The sequence below is a fragment of the Danio rerio genome, chromosome 16 (assembly GCF_049306965.1).
Source record: "Danio rerio strain Tuebingen ecotype United States chromosome 16, GRCz12tu, whole genome shotgun sequence".
NCBI classification, from domain to species: domain Eukaryota; kingdom Metazoa; phylum Chordata; class Actinopteri; order Cypriniformes; family Danionidae; genus Danio; species Danio rerio.
In genome coordinates, this window is record NC_133191.1 from 1,172,501 (window position 1) to 1,192,500 (window position 20,000).

The window sequence follows — 20,000 nt, forward strand, 5'->3', positions numbered from 1 at the left end:
TTGAAATAGAAATTTCTTTTAAATCACGTGTCTTTACTGACACTTTATAATAATTGAATGCATCAGTTTCTTTTATCAAAATTAAAACACTTTTACAGATTTCTATGTAAAACCAGTTACCTGAATTGCGCACATGCAGCAGTTCATCTTTTTCACCGACAGAGGGCGCCATAGCATTAATCTTGATATTTATGATATTTTCCAGCTATTGCAGATTCTCAGTGTTGCAGTTTTGTTGCTAGATTTATCAACTTTTCGCAATACCCTAAGAATATTTTTTTTTTCATTTCATTTTATTGTTTAATTTAAATATTTTATTTATTTACTTATTTTATGTTCTTTTTATACATTTAGTACATTTTATTTTATTTTATTTATTTTTATTTACTTTTTATTCATTTATTTATTTTAATTTATTGTATTTGCTATTATTTATATATTTATTTATCTAATGTATTCATACTTTTTAAATAATATACTTTTAAAATACTTATAATATACTTTAATAAAAAGCACCTAACAACAAATTTAGCTTTTTTACATTATATATTTTTCTATATTATTATTGTATACTTTTATAGCCAAATTCTCAGATTCTCACAATGTTGCAATTATTTATTTATTTATTTATTTATTTATTTATTAGTAGTATTTTTTATGAGTAGTAGTAGTAGTAGTAGTCTTATTATTATTATTATTATTAATATTATTATTATTTACTATTATTTTAATTAATGTATTTTTTTATTTTTTTATTTTTTATTTAAATATTTTTTTATTTTATTTTATTCATCTATTTTATTTAATTATTTAATTACATTATTTTGACCACTTTTAAAGCCAAATTATCAGACTTCACAGTGTTGCAATTATTTATTATTATTATTATTATTATTATTATTATTATTATTATTATTATTATCACTATAATTTTAATTCATTTTATTTTATTTTATTTTAATGATTTTTTTTCATTTATTTATTTATTTTTATTTAATTTGTTTATTTATTTAATTAATTAATTTATTAATTTATTTTATTTTTTAAAAAGCACCTTGCAACAAGTGTAGATTTTTTTACATTAATCTGACTACGTTTAGCAACTTTTAAATAGTGACACAAATCAAAACAGCAACAGTGACTATGACAACGCATTAATAATAAGCAAAAACACACTGAATGACAGTAAAATGTAGCAACTTTACCCAATAAGTTTGATAATATCCACTGATTTTTAAATAGTCAATCAAATAAATTTTAATTATTAATAAACTGCAACAACACAAATTATGGAAACGTAGTGGCGACCCCAGATTAATAAAGGAACCAAGCCGAAAATAATATGAATGAATGAATGAACACAAATTGAACACAAATCTGTCAATTAAGCTAATATTTTCTATAGGAAGCTTATTATATTTGTGCACACACATTAGACCAGTCAAATCTGAAGCTCATCTAACAGAATAACTTAATATGATGCTCCAAATGTTATTAGCCCAAATTTTTATCTTAAATATGTTTTTAAAAAAAGAGTAAAAATCAAGAGAAACAAAAAAATATATATATAGAAATGTGGTTGAAATTGTGAAGTTGTGTAATTCTTCAGTTGCAAAAGTGTTTTCCCTCTCTGATGACACATACAAAGGGAGAATGTCAATCAAAGAGTTTCAGCAGACAAGTCTGACAAGTTCAAGTCTGATCATAAACACTAGGATTAATGAATGTTGACCATTAGAGGCTGGAGATACTCACACACTGCTGACACACGACTGTGTTTAAACTGCACAATAGCTGCCCTTAACCAACATTAACTGCTTGTCCAGTGTTGTAAAGAGTGGCCTGAGATTTGTGAATCAGCCCCTGCTCATATAATATAATGTGAGGGCATGTTGGGCTTCAGCCAGCACAAAGAGTCTTGTTTCTGCTGATCTTTCCCGGTCTACTGGGAATCTGTGACTGAGACTTCTGGTGTAAACAGAGCCAGAATCAGCTGTTGAGTGGGTGCACGGAGAAATGGGAAGCATCTGCCAGAGGATTTACACCATACGAGACCTCGATTCCAACCCTGGGATTCCCCTGCTCAAATCATTTAATGCATGATGCCGATCTCCCGTTCCACCACATTCCAAAGCTTCTCTGTTGGATTGAGCTCTGGTGGCTGTGGAGGCCATTTGAGTACAGTGAACTCATCGTCATGTTCACCAGTCTGAGATGATTGAGCTTTATGACATGCTGCGTTATCCTGCTGGAAGTAGCCATCAGAAGATGGAGACACTGTGCTCATAAAGGGATGGACATGGTCAGCAGCAATACTCAGGTAGGCTGTGGCGTTGATGCTCAACTGGTACTAATGGACCCAAAGAAAATCTCCCCGACACCATTACACCACCACCACCAGCCTGAACCGCTGATACAAGGCAGGATGATCCATGCTTTCATGCTGTTGAGGCCAAATTGTGAGTCGAGCATCTGAATGTGTCAGCAGAAATGGAGACTCATCAGAGCAGCAACGTTTCTCCAATCTTCTATTGTCCAGTTTTGGTGAGTCTGTGTGAGTTGTAGCCTCAGTTTCCTGTTCTTAGCTGACAGGAGCGGCACCCGGTGTGCTCTTCTGCTGCTGTAGCCCATCCGCCTCAAGGTTGGACGTGTTGTGTGTTCAGAGATGCTCTTCTGCAGAGCTCGGTTGTAACGAGTGCTTATTTGAGTTACTGTTGCTGGAACCAGTCTGGCCATTCTCCTCTGACCTCTGGCCTCATCAACAAGGCATTTGCGCCCACAGAACTGCCGCTCACTGGATATTTCCTCTTTGTCGGAGCATTCTCTGCAAACCCTAGAGATGGTTGTGCGTGAAAATCCCAGTAGATCAGCAGTTTCTGAAATAATCAGAGCAGCCCGTCAGGCAGCAACAACCACATTCAAAGTCACTTAAATCCCCTTTCTTCCCCATTCTGATGCTCACTTTGAACTGCAGCAGATCGTCTTGATCATGTCTACACGCCTAAATGCATTGAGCCTCTGCCATGTGATTGGCTGATTAGAAACTTGCGTTAATGAGCAGCTTGACAGGTGTACCTAATAAAGTGGCCGGTGAGTGTATAAGTTTGCAACATGCAAAGGTCATTCATTTTTACAAAATGCCCATGAACACAGACACTGCCACCATTGTCTCCTACATTTGGGAATGTGTTGACATTTTGTTTTCAGAAAATCCGGTCTTCATAAATAAAAAGAGTTTCTCACTCATAAGTCATGCGCGTTCAGCTTTAAATATGATATTTCCACTTGACTTGAATGCAGCGAGTGTTTCGCTTCAAGCTCCTCCAGTCTATTTACAGTCAAACAGAAGATCTGACGTCTTCAGCAGGGAGAGAAAGCTTCAGTCCTCAACCCCTGCATGCTTCACACCATCTCTGTTCACTTTCAGCATCATCACTCCAGTCTCAGAGTCACGTTATCCTTCAGAAATCAGTCTAATGATCTGATTTGATGATCAAGAAACACTTCTGATGAGTATCGGTGTTGAAAATATTTCTATTTTTATCATATTATTATGGAGCAAAACAGTGGTTAGCGAACTGGCATTTCAGTGTGGAGTTTGCATGTTCTCCCCTGTGTCTGCATTCAGACTTGTGGTTGCTTGTATATGAATAACACATGTAGCCAGCCATTAAAATACTGTTTATTTCTTGCATTTTAACTTTGCAAACTATAAATCATGCATCTCCTCATTTAGTGAGCCGACAGTTGTTCGCTTCCCTCTTTCTCCCCTGCTCTGCTGGCCACGCCCACTCCTCCCTCTGCCCGCAGCACTCCACGCCCATCATGGAGGTAGACTTGAACCGAAAGAGGGGGGGTTTCCTGACCCTTTAAACACTGGCTTTATTGAATAATAATACTCAGAAATGAATATAAAAACTGAATAAATATATATTTACACACATTTACATTATAAATAGGCTGAATGATGGGCTTTTTGCACATGCAGATTATGTGTGGGCCTACTAATGAGCTACTCAAAGTTATCCAGTGTGAAGAGTAAAGTCAAGGAAAACTGTTACTTATAATCTCCTTGCTCTAAACACTGCATTTTAAGCAGATTTTGGCAGGCGTTTCTCATTGTCGGATGATTCTCATAGGCTTCAGGAGGGTTTTCTCTTTGGTCTATCAGTGGAGACATCAGGGAGTCACTGAGCACTGGTTTCTGGTTGAGAGGAGCTGGGTTGGTGTGTGAGTGTGTGTGAATGTGAAAACGAGTGTATTCCTGCAACCGGAGCACCAGCAGCTGCTGCCGTCAGGATCTGTGAGCGGAGCAGTCCATTATGGGTAGCTCCATCCGGATACAGTATGTCAGCACCAGTGTTTGGGTGTAATTAGTAAGTCATTATGGTCACACTTTACTATAGGGTTGTATTGGTTAATGTTAGTTAACACATTTACTAACATGAACAAACAAGGGTCAGAATTTGGCCTCAACAGCATGAAAGCATGGATCATCCTGCCTTGTATCAGCGGTTCAGGCTGGTGGTGGTGGTGTAATGGTGTGGGGGAGATTTTCTTTGGGTCCATTAGTACCAATTGAGCATCAACGCCACAGCCTACCTGAGTATTGCTGCTGACCATGTCCATCCCTTTATGAGCACAGTGTCTCCATCTTCTGATGGCTACTTCCAGCAGGATAAAGCAGCATGTCATAAAGCTCAATCATCTCAGACTGCTGAACATAACGATGAGTTCACTGTACTCAAATGGCCTCCACAGTCACCAGAGCTCAATCCAATAGAGCACCTTTGGGATGTGGTGGAACGGGAGATTCGTGCAGACAATATGGAGCAACATCTCTGAGGAATATTTGCAGTGGCTTGTTGAATATATGCCATGGAGAATTAAGGCAGTTCTGAAGGCAAAAAGGGGTCAAACCCAGTACTAGCAAGGTGTACCTAATAAAGTGGCCGGTGTGCTTATATATAAAATCATCTTTACAATTTAATGCACAAATAAATCAGCATATAATAAGAGCTTCTGATTGGTTGCCTCTACTTTTTCAAGTAAGCTTCAGTCTCAAATCAGAAATTCATCCTTCCCTATATTGTCATTGAGCGCCAGTCTGGGTGGGATTGTTACAGCTCTGTTGTTTCCGATGTGAAAGGTCTCATTTTCCCCTCCGTTCTTGCATTGCTGAGTCTGCAGGGGCCTTTTGTTGGAGCTCCAGTGAGCTTTAATGCCACTCTGCCATTCCAGATAATGGGGTTTTAGTTGCTGCAGCCCTTTCCACAGTCCGTCAGTGGCATGAAGCTGCCCACACAGGAATGCCATTCACTTAGACACACTACAGAAGGCCACAAGACACTAGGAGGCGCTGGATAAACATGATAAATATTGAGCTTGGCGTTGCATTTACTGTATGCAAACATTGACAATACAATCTCCTAATTTAGTTTAGTTTTTAAAAGCAATTCAAGAGTTGACACTCAGCTGATGATTGTTTATAAAGCTTGTTTGGCATGCTGTTCCAGGAGAGAGCCCTGAGCTCATAAGATACTTGAGCCTGGGGCTCCCTCCCGATTGTAGGGCGAGAGGGGAGTTTGAGCTCAGGTAGATGTGGAGAACTCCCCTGCTGTAGTAGCTCATGAACAGATAGTGATCGCTCTTAAGAGATGACTACTGACTAGCAGCATGTCTATGGTGCTGATGTGGATTAGTCAATTAAGTTAAGTTCAACCCAGGCTAATTCTGAAAACGTAGCCCCGCGGATGTTTCTGGAGACCGCGATTTACAGAGCCGGAGGTACATATGGCTGCATTTTGTTTTTTCGAGCGAATGCTATGGGGCGGTGTGATGACACTCCTCCTCGCGCTCGCCGGCTGACGGCTCACCTCCGTTTGGAGGGTTTTCCCGCTGCAACCAGTTTGTCCGCTTAGCTCGTAGGGATACGTCGGTGGAGCGGAGGCCCGGAGAAGCAGGAGCCGGCTGCGGCGATGACTGGATTCGAGTCCGGAGAAGAGCAGTTCCAGAAATCAGGTAAGATGAAAAACACAATCCAAATAATAAAAGCGAATGAGGTCGTTACGGAGCGAGAATGCGGTAAAATCTGAAAACGCGGTCAAAATTGGACGAGGGCTTTTGCTTTTATTTCTGGACGGCTTTTGTAAATCGTCGCTTGGGTTTAGGGAAGGAGGATTAGGGGATGGCTGGGTCGCCCAGTCAATCGTTTAGTCATTCAGTCAGTCGGACAGACGGGCGCTCGACAGCAGCCTCTGGTGGCTTTTCACGCGAGAACAGCGCGGGCACGAATGGTGTGCACTCTTGAGAGGCGTTCGAGACGCGAAAAAGCATAGCGGCCTCTCTCGGATTCGCGAAAACAAGGGGAAAAAGGGAAACCCATGTGAGCACAGGGAGAACATGTAAACACAGAAATGTCGGCTGGTTTGGTAAGGACTAGAACCAGTAACGTTGTTGCTGTGAGGCAACAGTGCTAACCACTGGGCCATCGTGCCACCCATCTAGGAAAGGAGGAGGAGCTGGGGTGGAAGGGGGGATTCTTCAAAACCAAGATGGCTGTGATATGGAACTGAGGGTACTTATAGTGGCTTAGGAATCGTCTGATTGGTCAATCATGAATTGGATAATGCAGGACCAGCTGTGATCAATCATAAGCACATGATCCTCTCCACATTAGCTTATAAATAAACCATGTAAAATGAGTTTTTGGGAAAATATCTAATATGCATTTATTAACCAAAGTTTCCAAAGTTGTTCCTTAAATAAAGTGCATGATAAAATACATATATTGGCTGTTTCTCAATATGCATTGCTAAAGCGATCTCTTCTCATGCATTGCAACTTAGCATTGCACTTTACTGTAGGCAAACTACACCAGCGCACACAATCCACTAAACCCACATCCATTCACAGTTTGAGCACTTTAACCCTTCAAGCTGAATCCTAATGAGATCAGCACTCGTCCCACAAAAGCTTCTGAGTGGAGTTCGGTGGTTAATGTCCTCATTAGTATTCTCAAGCAGCGTCTGAGAGGCTTGTGTAGATTGTTTACTCAGAAAGCAGAAAGCGGGCTGATGGGGACTGGATGATGTCATCACGACAGTATGATGTCATATTGTAATCTTTCACAAATAACTTCTCACTTAATTGCAGTGGTGTAAAGTAACACATTACAAACACTCAGATTACTGTAATTGAGCAGATTTGATCAGGAGTTGTGATTCACTAAGCAGTTTTAAAGATGTGTACTTGAGTACACTATTAGTGCTGGATTAGTACTTTTACTCCATTACTTTTCTTCAACCTACTGTAGAAGTGTCCAGCATTTTTTTGTATATCTTCTTTTGTGTTTAGCAGCAGAAAGAAACTCAAACAGGTTTAATATGAGTGGAGGATGTGGAAAAGATGACTGAATTTATCCACATCGGTTCAAACTAGTTCTGCTAGAAGTCTTCAGTATTATGGTGAACACTGCACATTTCCAGTCAAACCATCCTTCTGCAATCTTATACCAAAAACGGAAATAAGGGCAGTATTAATAGCTAAAACCAACCCAAGCTTATTCTGGAAACGTAGCCCCACGGACGTTTCTGGAGACTGCGATTTACGTGGCTAAAGGTACGTACGGCCGCGTTTTGTTTTTTATCGAGTGAAAGCTATGGGCCGGTTTGACGCCGCTCCTCCTCTTCGCACTCGCCGGCTGACGGCTCACCTCTGTGTGGAGGGCTTTCCCGCCGCAACCAGTTTGTCTGCTTAGCTTGCAGCGTTACGTCGGCAGAGCAGAGGCCCGGAGGGAGGAGGAGCCGGCCACGGCAACGACCTGGATCGAGTCCGGGGAAGAGCCAGAAGTTCCAGAAATCAGGTAAGATGAAAAACAGAATCCAAAAAAATAAAAGTGAATGAGTTTGCGACGGGGCGAGATCCAAAAACGCGGTTAAAATCGGACGAGGGCTTTAGCTTTTTTTCGGGACGGCTTTTGCAAATTGTCGCTTGAATTTAGGGAAGGAGGAGGAGGAGGGCGGCTGGGTTGGCCGATTGGCCGGCAGCCCGTTCAGCCAGTCAGTCGGACGGACGGTCGCTTTACAGCAGCCTCCGGCGGCTTTTCACGCGAGAACAGCGCATGCGGCACGCGCTCCTGAGAGGCGTTCAAGACGCGAAAAAGCGTGCACATTGGCCTCTCGCGGATTCGCGAAAACAAAAACTGCTCGAATAGGTACCTCCCGGGACGTATTTCGCGGTCTCCAGAAACGTCCGCAGGGCTACATATGCACAATGTGCCTGGGTTGGCTAAAAATGTAGAAGAGCGTTACTATTAAGTGAGTAAATTGTAGTGCGGGACACTATGCCAAACAAGCTTTATAATCAATCATCAGCTGAGTGTGAACTCTTGAACTATGGTTAAAACTTAATTAGTTACAAATAACTGTATAAAATGATTAAAAATTAAGCTTAAATATAAAATAAAGTTACCTCAGAGAGAGAAGGAGAGACAGGTGGAGAGAGAGAGAGCGAGAGAGAGAGAGAGAGAAACAAAGAGAGTAGGCCTCGAAGATAGCCTGATAGAGTCAGAAAAGCAGAGGAGGAGAGCAGGAGAAGAGACAGAGCAATCTTTACCAACTAATTTGTCTTTTTGCCCATGAGACCAAAGCCCAAATACTGAGACATTCAAACTGTGACCACATCGTAAAACCCCCAAAGTCCACACACCAGGCCCTGATCTTATCACTATCTGCCTTTAGAGTCAGTATAGACGTTCTTCAGTGAAAAAGACATATAAACAAATGCATGTGATCATTTACACTGCTACAAATCTTAATTTGTGCATGAGTTGTGGCTTTAATAACCTTGAAACTCTTTCTTGAAGATCACTCAGTCAGTCCGGATTCGCAGTATTGCTGCCGTGTTGTACTGGATCTGCCGTCTGTAAGACGCTGACCTGCAGTGATGTGAGTACTGACCTGGAAGCAGAGGCTCTCTGGGAAAAGGTTGTGTTTGTTTAGCACGTCACCTTCTGGCCGTGATAGCAGGACTGTAGAGAGGAGAACCGGCCTGAAAAGCAAAGACGACGTTAACTCCAAACAGCCCGTCAACATCGATAGGATTATTCCGTAATCGTCACCTCAGGGTCAGCAACATTTTCTTAACCACATGGGGTGCGTCCACAACCACATACTGCAACACACACTTCAGAATCTGCGGAGGTACGAGGCTTATAACAGTATCAAATATTTGTGTTCGTATTAATTACTTAAGCTTTTATTATGGTGTTATGGTGATATCGACATGACCTGCATTACTTTAGCCATACTTACTTCATTGCTTTTTAGATGCATTACTTTAGCTACAACCTTCTTTTAAAGAGCCCATATTATACATGAAATAGGGTCATATTTTGGTTGTAAGGGTCTCCAACAACAGTCTAAAAACACTTTCATTATCTTGTAATCTGCATTTATTTTTACCTGATTATCCCAGCGACTCCCATATCAATCGTCCAGTGATTCATTTGTTCCCAAACCCCTCCTTAGCGCGAAGCTAATCTGCGCTGATTGGACCGATGACAGTCTGTTGCGATTGGTCGACACTGACTGCCTTCAGCAGAGACAGAGTGAAATGCCCAGCAGCTAATCAACAACACAGAAGTAGTCACAGTGCATATGTAACCCCGCCGGTCCTACGCCACCAAACTCGCTCCAAGCTGGTATCGAACCGGCAACCTTCCGCATGTGAGTTGGTTGCTCTAACAAGGAGGCTAAAGACTATGGCCTCTAGCATCTGTCACTAGAGCACCTTTAGAGGGCAGAGGAGTGAGGTTTACCTGCACAGCACACACTAGCTGGCCTCCGTTACACTCACCCCCCTAAACCTCACTCCCATTCGGGTCACGGCACCAATGTAACCCCGCCAGTCCTACGCCACCCAACCCGCTCCGAGCTGGTACCGAACCGGCGACCTTTCGCATGGGAGTCGGGTGCTCTACCTTTTGCAAGCTAGAGTAAACAAGGCAACAGCTTTAATCGCACGCACTTACACTTGAGAAATAGAGGAAGAAACCGATCCATGTTCTGACATGTCCATCAGTACTCTTTACTAATCCTTACTTTAACAAACGGCCGATGAAGTCTTTGTAGCATGTAGTTTCCAGAACTGCTCGAGGCTGGGCTATAATGCTGAGGTTTCATCTTAGGGTAGAGACTTGATAATATCCATCTGCACTTTGCCACTTCATTTGACCGGCGTGTGCGCGTGTGCATGTGTGTGTGTGTGACTTCTTCTGTGTTAGTGGGCGGGGCCGCAGGTTTCAAATCTCCTGGGTTTGCGCGTGCGCGTGAATAACTTGCTTTCGTTATTACATCATGGCGAATCACCTAATGACTCGTTATCAAGACGACTCGTTTGAAGCACTATGAGTCGACTCTTTTACAGATGAATCAACAGTTTTACACTTACAGATTTAAGGCAGAGCTGGATACTTCACTTCACTTAGAGCTGTGTTACACACTACATGAAAGGGCATTTTCAAAAACCCATAATATGGGCTCTTTAAAGAGCCCATATTATACATGAAATAGGGTCATATCTTGGTTGTGAGGGTCTCCAACAACAGTTTATTATGCATGCAAGGTCAAAAAACACTTTCATGGTCTTATAATCTGCATTTATTTTTACCTGATTATCCCAGCGACTCCCATATGAATCGTCCAGTGATTCATTTGTTCCCAAACCTCTCCTAAGCGTGAAGCTAATCTGCGCTGATTGGACCGATGACAGCCTGTTGCGATTGGTCGACTGCCTTCAGTCAGAGAGAAATGCCCAACAGCTAATCAGCAATATAAAAGTAATCACAGTTCACACACGCTCGATAGTGTAGGCGTGGATTTTAGCTGCCAGTGGGTCAATGTAAATACAGTCGATGGACTTGAAAATTCAGACGATTTTATTGAGCAAAAACTCCAAAAACTGTCGAGGAGATCACATAGCTTGTCTCACTCTGCTCTTTTTACAGACACACACACGCACACACACAATGCCCTCGTCCTTGCGCGCGCGCGCACACACACACAAAAACACACACACACACCTCCGGACGACAACGCGCGCGCGCGCGCACACACACACAAACACACACACATACCTCCGGACAACAGCGCACGCGCACACACACACTACTCCTCCACGGAGCTCCATAAACAAAGCAGCATGCATTGCGTTTTTAACGTGACTTTGCACGCGATAAGAGAATATAGCCAGTTAACCTGATACGGTACACGCGGTTACAAGTAATAAATCACAACTAAATACATTTGCAAGCTAGAGTCAACGAGGCAACAACTTTAACCGCACGTACTTACACTTGAGAAATGGAGGAAGAAACTAATCCTGACGTCCATCAGTAAGTTACTCTTTACTGATCCTTCCTTTAACAAACGCTGATGAAGTATTCTTTATAGCATGTAGTTTGCAGAAGTTTCCAACTGCTTGGTTATAATGCTGAGGTTTCATCTTTGGGTAGAGACTCGATAATATCCATCTGCAGTGTGACTTCAATCGACCGGCATGTTTGTGTGCATGTGTTTGTGGGTGTGTGTGTGTTTGTGTCTGGGTTTCTGCATCAGAGGGCGGGGCCTCAGGTTTGAAATCTCCCGGGTTTGCGCGCAGTGGCGTAGCGGATGGGCCCGCAGGGCACGCACCGTGGGGGGGCCCCGCGTGATAAGGGGGCCCCGCGTCGTCACGATTTTCAATAGTTGAAAATCCAGCAACCGCAATAATCAAACTCTTGGGAACAACTGTGGTCGGAACCAAAGTTCACAGGTCTGTTTTCTCTGAACACCTCTCAAGCGGTGGACTACTTCATTCTGATTGCTTGCCGCCGAACCGAGTCATATCGTAGCTCAAAGTTGACTTGATTTGATCTCTCCTTGACGCTCACACACCGGTGAAGACGCGCCGCGCTGTTTCTCGCCGCCGGTTCTCATTGAAAATGAATGACTTCTGGCTACTTTGACGCTCTCGCCGCTTTCGGTTTGTGATCGCTCCTCAGTTTGTGAAGGCTTCCGAGTTGTCGCTCCACCCCGCCTGCCTTCCCCGCTCCTTAATTTGTGATCGCTCCTTAATTTGTGATCGCATCACCAATACATCAGGGGGCCCCGTCAGTGATCCCTGCAGGGGGGCCTCAGCATTTTGCGCTACGCCACTGTTTGCGCGTGCACGTGAATAACTTGGTTTTGTTCGTAAGTCATGGCGAAACACCTAATGACTCGGTATCAAGGCGACTCGTTTGAAGCACTATGAGTCGACTCTTTTATAGATGAATCAACCGTTTTAAACACTGTACTCTTACAGATTTAAGCCTTAGCTGGATACTTCACTTCACTTAGAGCTGTGTTACACACTACATGAAGGGGAATTTTCAAAAACCCATAATATGGGCTCTTTAAATGAAACCAAGCACCTATTATGTCCCTTTTAATAAGATGTAAAATGCAGCGTTTTTGTAGCATCTGTGGACACAACACAGGGGGGGTGAAGACTTTTTCACAGACGCGTCTCTCCTGCGGTGATCATGAGACTGAACACATCACGTCCTGCAGCTCTTTCTGCCCTGATGAGCAGACCAACAGCAGAGTCATTACAGCGATTCCTGCTGCACACGCTCAACACACTGCAACACCCAGCGCTGGGTCAGATATGGACAAACCCAACAATTGGGTCGGAAAGTGTTTTATTTTAGAAGGGAATTTTACTTTAAGAGAAACAACAAACAATACTGCTGTGCGACTCGCTCAATGAAAAGCCTAAAATATTTACATTAGCGTTCCTCCAGTTCAGTCCACATGCTGTCATGCCCTCGAAATGTCTTTAACATGATTTCCCCCCCCCCCTCTCTGTCAAGCTAAAATTATATCTATCATAAAACAGCATCGACTGAGTATCACTAACATGCACATCGTCTGAGAATTATTACCATAGTCAGTGTTCCACATGTGCTTGATTTATTTATCTGTTTATTATTTAATGTCAACCCTCTTCTACACACTCTCAAAAATACTGTTAAATATATATGCTTCACTTCAACACGTCTGCTTTAAGAGTGCATGCTGGAAAATGCGAACAGCACAATATATAGAATAGAGACACACTATATGCTCGTCCAGCCACTGTATTTCAGTGCTCTGGGTTGTCTACAGCCTGCAGTGGTCATTTATTCTACAGATCAGGAGATCACTGTGTGTTGAGGAAACACTGGAGGAGTGTTTTCAGTGTGTATTTTTCTTTATTATGTGAGACGGTGAGATAAGACGGCAGTAAAACGGCTGTAAAGTGTGCTGTCTGCATCTGGGAGGTCTGGAGTATGCTGGAGGAAAAGATATATTCAGTTGCTGAAAGTGTTGCAGTATACTGAGAGCGGAATATAATGCTATCCTCATATACTTTAGTGCATGAGAAAGGAATTAATATATAAGTGTTTCAAATTTTGCAGAGCGACAGTGGCTCAGTGGTTAGCTCTGTCGCCTCACAGCAAGAAGGTCACTGGTTCGAGTCCCGGCTGGGTCAGTTGGTTATTCTGTGTTTGCATGTTTCCCCCAGTGTTGGGGTGGGTTTTCTCCAAACACATGTGCTATAGGGGAATTGATTAACTAAATTGGGTGTTTCCCAGCCCTTGGTTGCAGCTGGAAGGGCATCCGCTGCATAAAAGATATGCTGGAATAGTAGTTGGACTAGTGGCGACCCTTGATAAATAAGCTGAAGGAAAATGAATGAATGAATAATATTCTGCAAAGACTAAATCTCCTTAGAGGTCCTGTGAAATTATATCAATAATGATTCTAGATGTCATCATTCTCAGTAGTTTGCAGGATATCGGTGAGCTTGTCTGCTACAATTAAGTGATACAATTTGCATTTAGAAGATATTAAACGCGTAATATAAACCATCCAAAGTGTGTTATTTCTTCCTAGTTTTTATAAATGCAACTAGAAATCGTACAGAAACTGAATCTACAGAAAAATAATGATAGCATCAAGAATATAATTTAACTGAGTAGATTACCTTATAATACATAAAATAATATAATATGGAAAAGAAATTAAATGAGGAAAACTAACCAGCTAAATCACCAAATACATTTTTAAAATCTATTAACGCTGTTTACATTTTAACTAACAAATAAATATATAAATAAATAAGTAAATAAATAAATAAATAAATAAATAATAAATCTATTTATGATGTGTTTACAATATAAATAAATAAATAAATCGATTAATGATCTGTTTACAATTTAAATAAATAAATAAAGGCACAAATAAATAAATAAATAAGTAAATAAATAAAGGCATAAAAATAAACAAGTTAAAAGATTTATTTACATTTTAAATAATAAATAAACAAATAAGTAAAAAATAAAGGCATAAATAGTATTTAAAAATTATAATAAAGGCATGAATAAATAAATAAATAAATAAATCTAATTATGATGTCTTTACATTTTAAATAAAAAATAAATAAACGACTACGTTTATGTCGTGTTTACATTTTAAATAATAAATAAATAAAATAAATATATAAATAATTTATTCATATTGTGTACATATTAAATAATAATTAAATAATTAAATATGGTTATGTTGTATTTACATTTTAAATAATAAATAAATAAATCTTTTTAGGTTGTGTTTACATGTTAAATAATAATTAAATAAATAAATATTAAATAAATAAATAAAATATATTTATGTTGTGTTAACATACTAAATAATAATTAAATAATAAATAAATAAATAAACAAACAAACAAACAAACAAACAAATAAATAAATAAATAAATAAATAAATAAATAAATAAATAAATAAATAAATAAATAACGCTGTGTTTACATTTTTAAGTCCAAATGTTGTGACCCTCCTCTCCCGCGCAGGTGTGCGCTCTGATAGGCTGTCGGGAGTTGCTGTTCATCTGCAATGGTGACCCAGCTCTCAGTCCACAACATTAACACACAGAGAAACATGCTGCTGGAGCTGCACACACACACTTTTACATGCACACACTCACACACACACACACACACACTTTTCATGCATTTCGGGACCGGGTTTGACTTTACCGATGCAGCTGTGTGAGGAGATCTGAAGCGCGCATTTGGAGACGCGCAGAGGCTGTGCACATTTTGGATAGGAGTGTATAGGAGACATGGCTGTCTTACGAGCTCTGCCAAACAGGAGGAATTACACCGAACGCGTGTATTTTGTGCTGTTTTCAAGCTTGATCGTGCTCGGGTGCCACCAGGTGAGCAAATGTGCGCCAGATTCGTCAGAAGGTGAGTTTAATTCAATGCAAATGATGGATATTCACTCTTTGTAGAGAACTCACTGCGCATCTGCTGCTGATCATCACGTGAAACACAGAGAACTGCTGGAAACACTGCGGTTACCTCACGACACAGGTGAGAGATGATTGACAGCTGTCAGTCACACATTATTGCATTAGCTTAAGAGCAATTTAGGTTGATTTATTAATTTCTAAAAGTTTTTTAACATCAAAATGTTGATCGCAGCATTAGTTTGGGACTGCAATGACTTGATATTGAAGTTAAACTGACAGTGTGGCGTGTTGTCGGCAGGGGGCGCTAGATATCATTGTTATTATTAAATACAGCCACTGTTGGTTTGAGAAGATGATGCTGTTTAGAAAGTATTAGTGCTTTGTTTTAGTGCTCTAGTAGTGAATTTGATCTCTAAGCAAAGCCTGACACACACACACACACACACACACTTGTGCAGCTATCTTTATGGGGACTTCCAATAGACCTAATGATGTTTCTACTTTTTAAGACTATACATTTTTTGTTCACCATTAAATCTAACCCTCTTTTAGTATGTTTACAGTTCACAAATACTTCATTCTGTGTGATTTATGAGCCATTTTTGTCACAGAGAGCAAAAAAGAATAAAATGTCCCCACAAGTATAGCAATACCAGTCAATTGATTTTGGTCCCCATGATGAAAACAGCCCATAAATCACAGACTCAAGTGTTTAGAAACTGTAAAAATGAGGAATACATCACACACACACACACACACACACACACACACACACACACACATGCACACATTCAGCTAGCTTTATGGGGACTTCACATAGACCTAATGATGTTTCTACTGTATATTCTGTGTCCATACCATAAATAAAAGCCTTACAGGAAACTTTGTAGCACAATTACACTTAATAAAAATGTAATTCTGTCTCATTTATGAGCAGTTTTTGTCATGGAAAGCAAAAGAAACAAAATGTCCCCACAAGTATAGCAATACCAGTCAATTTTGATCTTGTGGGGATTTTTTTTTTTTTGCTCCCTGTGACAAAAATGGATCATAAATCAGACAGAATTAAGTGTTTAGAGACTGTAAAATTGAGGAATACATGGCACACACACACTTGTACAGCTATCTTTATGGGGACTCCCCATAGACCGAATGATGTTTCTACTGTACAGACTGCATATTCTGTGTCCCTCCCCCTAAACACAATCCTCAAGGCAGCGTGTAGCATTTATACAGTTATAAAACATTAATTCTGTCTGATTTATGCGCTGTGTTTGTCATAAAAACGTCCCCACAAGGTCAAAATAACTGGTATTGCTATATTTTTGGGGACATTTAGTCCCTAGAACATGAGGTATACAAGATACACACAAACACACACGCTTGTTAGCTTTGCAAATGAGAATACATTATATATAACATCAGTGTTTTTGGCTTGGAGTGTGTGTATGAAGCTTATTAAGGTAATCATTAGGTCTGCATAAAGGCTAATCGACAGACTTTTCTGTGAAAGGACAATATTTTGCAATGTGTTTTTTATTTATGAGGATTTTTCCTAAACTGAGGATGTCCCCAGATGTCCTCTGAAGGTTTTGTTTGTCACTGCAGTGTAATTTTGCACACACACACACACACACACACACATACTGGAGGAGGGGTGTGTAGCATGAAGATTGGCATGCACTGGGACTTTAGTGAACAATGAACAAAGGCCGACACTTGAAGAAGCTCTCCATCAATCAGCCAAGCTTTACTGTGTGTGTGTGTGTGTGTGTGTGTGTGTGTGTGTGTGTGTGTGTGTGCACGCTCACTGCCTTTATCCTGTTAAGAGTTCTGCACTGTTTGACATGAGCTTACACACTGTAGTAGACAAATATAATAGTGTGTGTGTGTGTGTGTGTGTGTGTGCACAAGTGTTTGTGTGTATGTGTGTGTGTCTGTGTGCAAGTGTTTATGTATTTATTTGTTTATGTTTATGTATATATATATATATATATATATATATATATATATATATATATATATATATATATATATATATATATGTGTGTGTGTGTGTGTGTGTGTGTGTGTGTGTGTGTGTGTGTGTGTGTGTGTGTGTGTGTGTTTGTATGTCTGTGCTTTTGTAAGTGTGTGTTTGTGTGCAAATGTGTTTATCCACGTGTGTATGTTTGTGCAAGTGTGTATGTTTGTGCAAGTGTGTATGTATGTGTGTTTGTGTGTGTATGTCTGTGTTTGCTCGTGTATGTGCATGTATGTGATTGTTTGTGTGTGTGAAAGAGAGACAGCATATGCATGTGTGTATGTCTGTGTGTGCATGTGTAAGTGTGTGTGCAAGTATTTTTGTGTATGTAAAGTATGGATGTGTATGTGAGTGTCTATATGTATGTATGTGTGTATGGATGTCTGTGGATGCGTGTGTGTGTGTGTGTCCATATTACAGAGAAGCGTGAAGTGTGTGTGTGTGTGTGTCATCAGTGTGTCTCACCCTGCGCTCAGAGATCATAAACCTGTCTGCTGGTGTCTGTAAAAGCATTTATAACTCAGGCCACCAGACCACCGTGAGGATGAGAGGTGTGTGTGTGTGTGTGTGTGTGTGTGTGTGTGTGTGTGTGTGTGTGTGTGTGTGTGTGTGTGTGTGTGTGGAGGTCAGAATGACTCAACATTAGAACACACCGTCTGACCTTCAGCTCATCAGCAGCATCTGGACGTCACGCTCATATTCATCACTGCTCTGCTGAACACGCTGTCCTTACTCAGAGCTTCTGTCCTGTTTCTGGTCTGAACATCAACATCTCTTACATCAGGACAACAATGAAATATTGTCTTGTTTTCAGAAATAATGCGTCTTTAATCTAGCGTTGAACTGCGAGAGTGTGTCTGAGCCTCGGACATTATCAGGAAGGCTATTCCAGAGTTTAGGAGCCATAAAAGAGAAGGCTCGACCTCCTTTAGTAGACTTGGCCATTCTAGGTACTACCAGAAGCCCTGAGATTTGAGATCTTAAAGAGCGGGCTGGATTGTAGCGAGACAGAAGGTTGGTTAGATAAACAGTAGCTAGATTATATTTAAAGCCTAATTTGTTTGTTTAAATTCAGCCCAAATAAATGATTTACAACCACTTAACGTAAAAAAAAATTAGTAAATCCAAAGAATCATCTCTGAATATTTTTTTTTCAGTGTAGGTAAGAAGCAATATTTTAAGTTCAATGAAATCGGGCTGTGCAATATGGGCAAAATAATCATATTGTGTGTTTTTTTTTTTTTTTTTTTTTTTTTGAACGAATATTTCAATTGCGATTTTTATTCGTGATTTTGGCAACTATTTTTACTTTTTCAAACAAGCTACATGCATAGATTCTAAATGTATTCAGTGCACAAGAAGTGCATAACAAAACATTTCACAATAAAATAACATGGGATTAGGTTTAAAAAAACTGTAGTAAAACTGTCTTTAAATAGTAAATAACAGACTAAATAAAATAAATTAAGATTAAATGACCTCAACTCTAGTTAAAAACATACTGTACACAGTAGTATTACCTGCTTGATAAACAAAACCGTATTAAAATGTCCTTAAAACAGACAACATGAAAAAATAAAGATTAACTAACGTAATATAAACCACCTATTCGGTTTTCCCGCTCAACTTCGTTGTGTGCGGAGTGAGCTCTTATTGGTTAGCATCTTTCTCCCGCTCAGCTCAGCTGTAATTGCCCGGTGTGCTGTGTCAGCTCTGATTGGTTAACACAGTGGTTCTCAAACTGTGGTACGTGCACCACTAGTGGTACGCGGGCTTCCTTCTAGTGGTACGCGGACGAATGCAATATGGCATGTACATGCTACATATATTTCAAAATTTATCAAAAATGATGTATATAGTATGCCATATATGACATATAGCCTATATTTCTGAGGTAATTTGCCACATTTTTTAACTGAGCAGAGTTGTAGCTGCTTTACTGGGCCTACTACACTACTGTATTTCAATACTGCTCATTTTGGTGGTACTTGGAGAGACAATTTTTTTCTGAGGTGGTACTTGATGAAAAAAATTTGAGAACCACTGGGTTAACATATTAAAATCATTCACACTAGAACATATTCTGAATAAAAATCTGACTAAATTAATAGATAAAATTGCAGCCTTACGCGGTTTAGAAATTGCTTGTGCTTAAATCGCCTTTTTTTTGTTTGCGATTGCGATTAATTGCACAGCCCTTATACGAAACTGAACAGGCAGCCAGTGTAAGGAGGATAACATTGGGGTGATATGATCATATTTTCTAGAGCTGGTATGAACTCTGGCTGCTGCATTTTGTACTAGCTGAAGATTATTAATGGGCAGCCAGCAAACGGAGCATTACAGTAATCCAGCCTAGAGCTCATAAAAGCATGGACTAGCTTTTCTGCATCCGGGATGGACAGCATACTTCGTAATTTAGCGATATTTCTCAGATGAAAGAAGGCAGTTTTTGTGAAGTGGGATATATGATTTTCAAAAGTTAGATTGCTGTCTAATAAGACACTCAGATCTTTTATAGTAGAGCTAACGCTTTGGATCCCTCTAATTGTAGATTGAGTTGTGTAAATGTGCAAACATGTCAACAATTCTGGGTGCTGTGTGGACATTATTGAGGGAAAAATTAACTTAAATGGCTGCAATATAACTGAGT

General features: G+C 40.2%; 2 protein-coding genes across 3 annotated transcripts in view; both read left to right on the forward strand.

The window, feature by feature from the left end:
• tars2 (threonyl-tRNA synthetase 2, mitochondrial) overlaps positions 1 to 20,000 on the forward strand; it is a 601,872-nt gene that overhangs the window by 444,726 nt on the left and 137,146 nt on the right. The window lies entirely within an intron of this gene.
• Positions 14,981 to 20,000, forward strand: part of adamts16 (ADAM metallopeptidase with thrombospondin type 1 motif, 16) — a 76,980-nt gene continuing 71,960 nt past the window's right edge. For both annotated transcript variants that reach the window (XM_001922411.9, XM_073925676.1), the window contains exons 1-2: positions 14,981 to 15,288; positions 15,364 to 15,445. In XM_001922411.9, the coding sequence (XP_001922446.4) occupies positions 15,193 to 15,288; positions 15,364 to 15,445 (178 nt within the window). In that variant the 5' untranslated portion in view covers positions 14,981 to 15,192. The remainder of the gene's footprint in view (positions 15,289 to 15,363; positions 15,446 to 20,000) is intronic.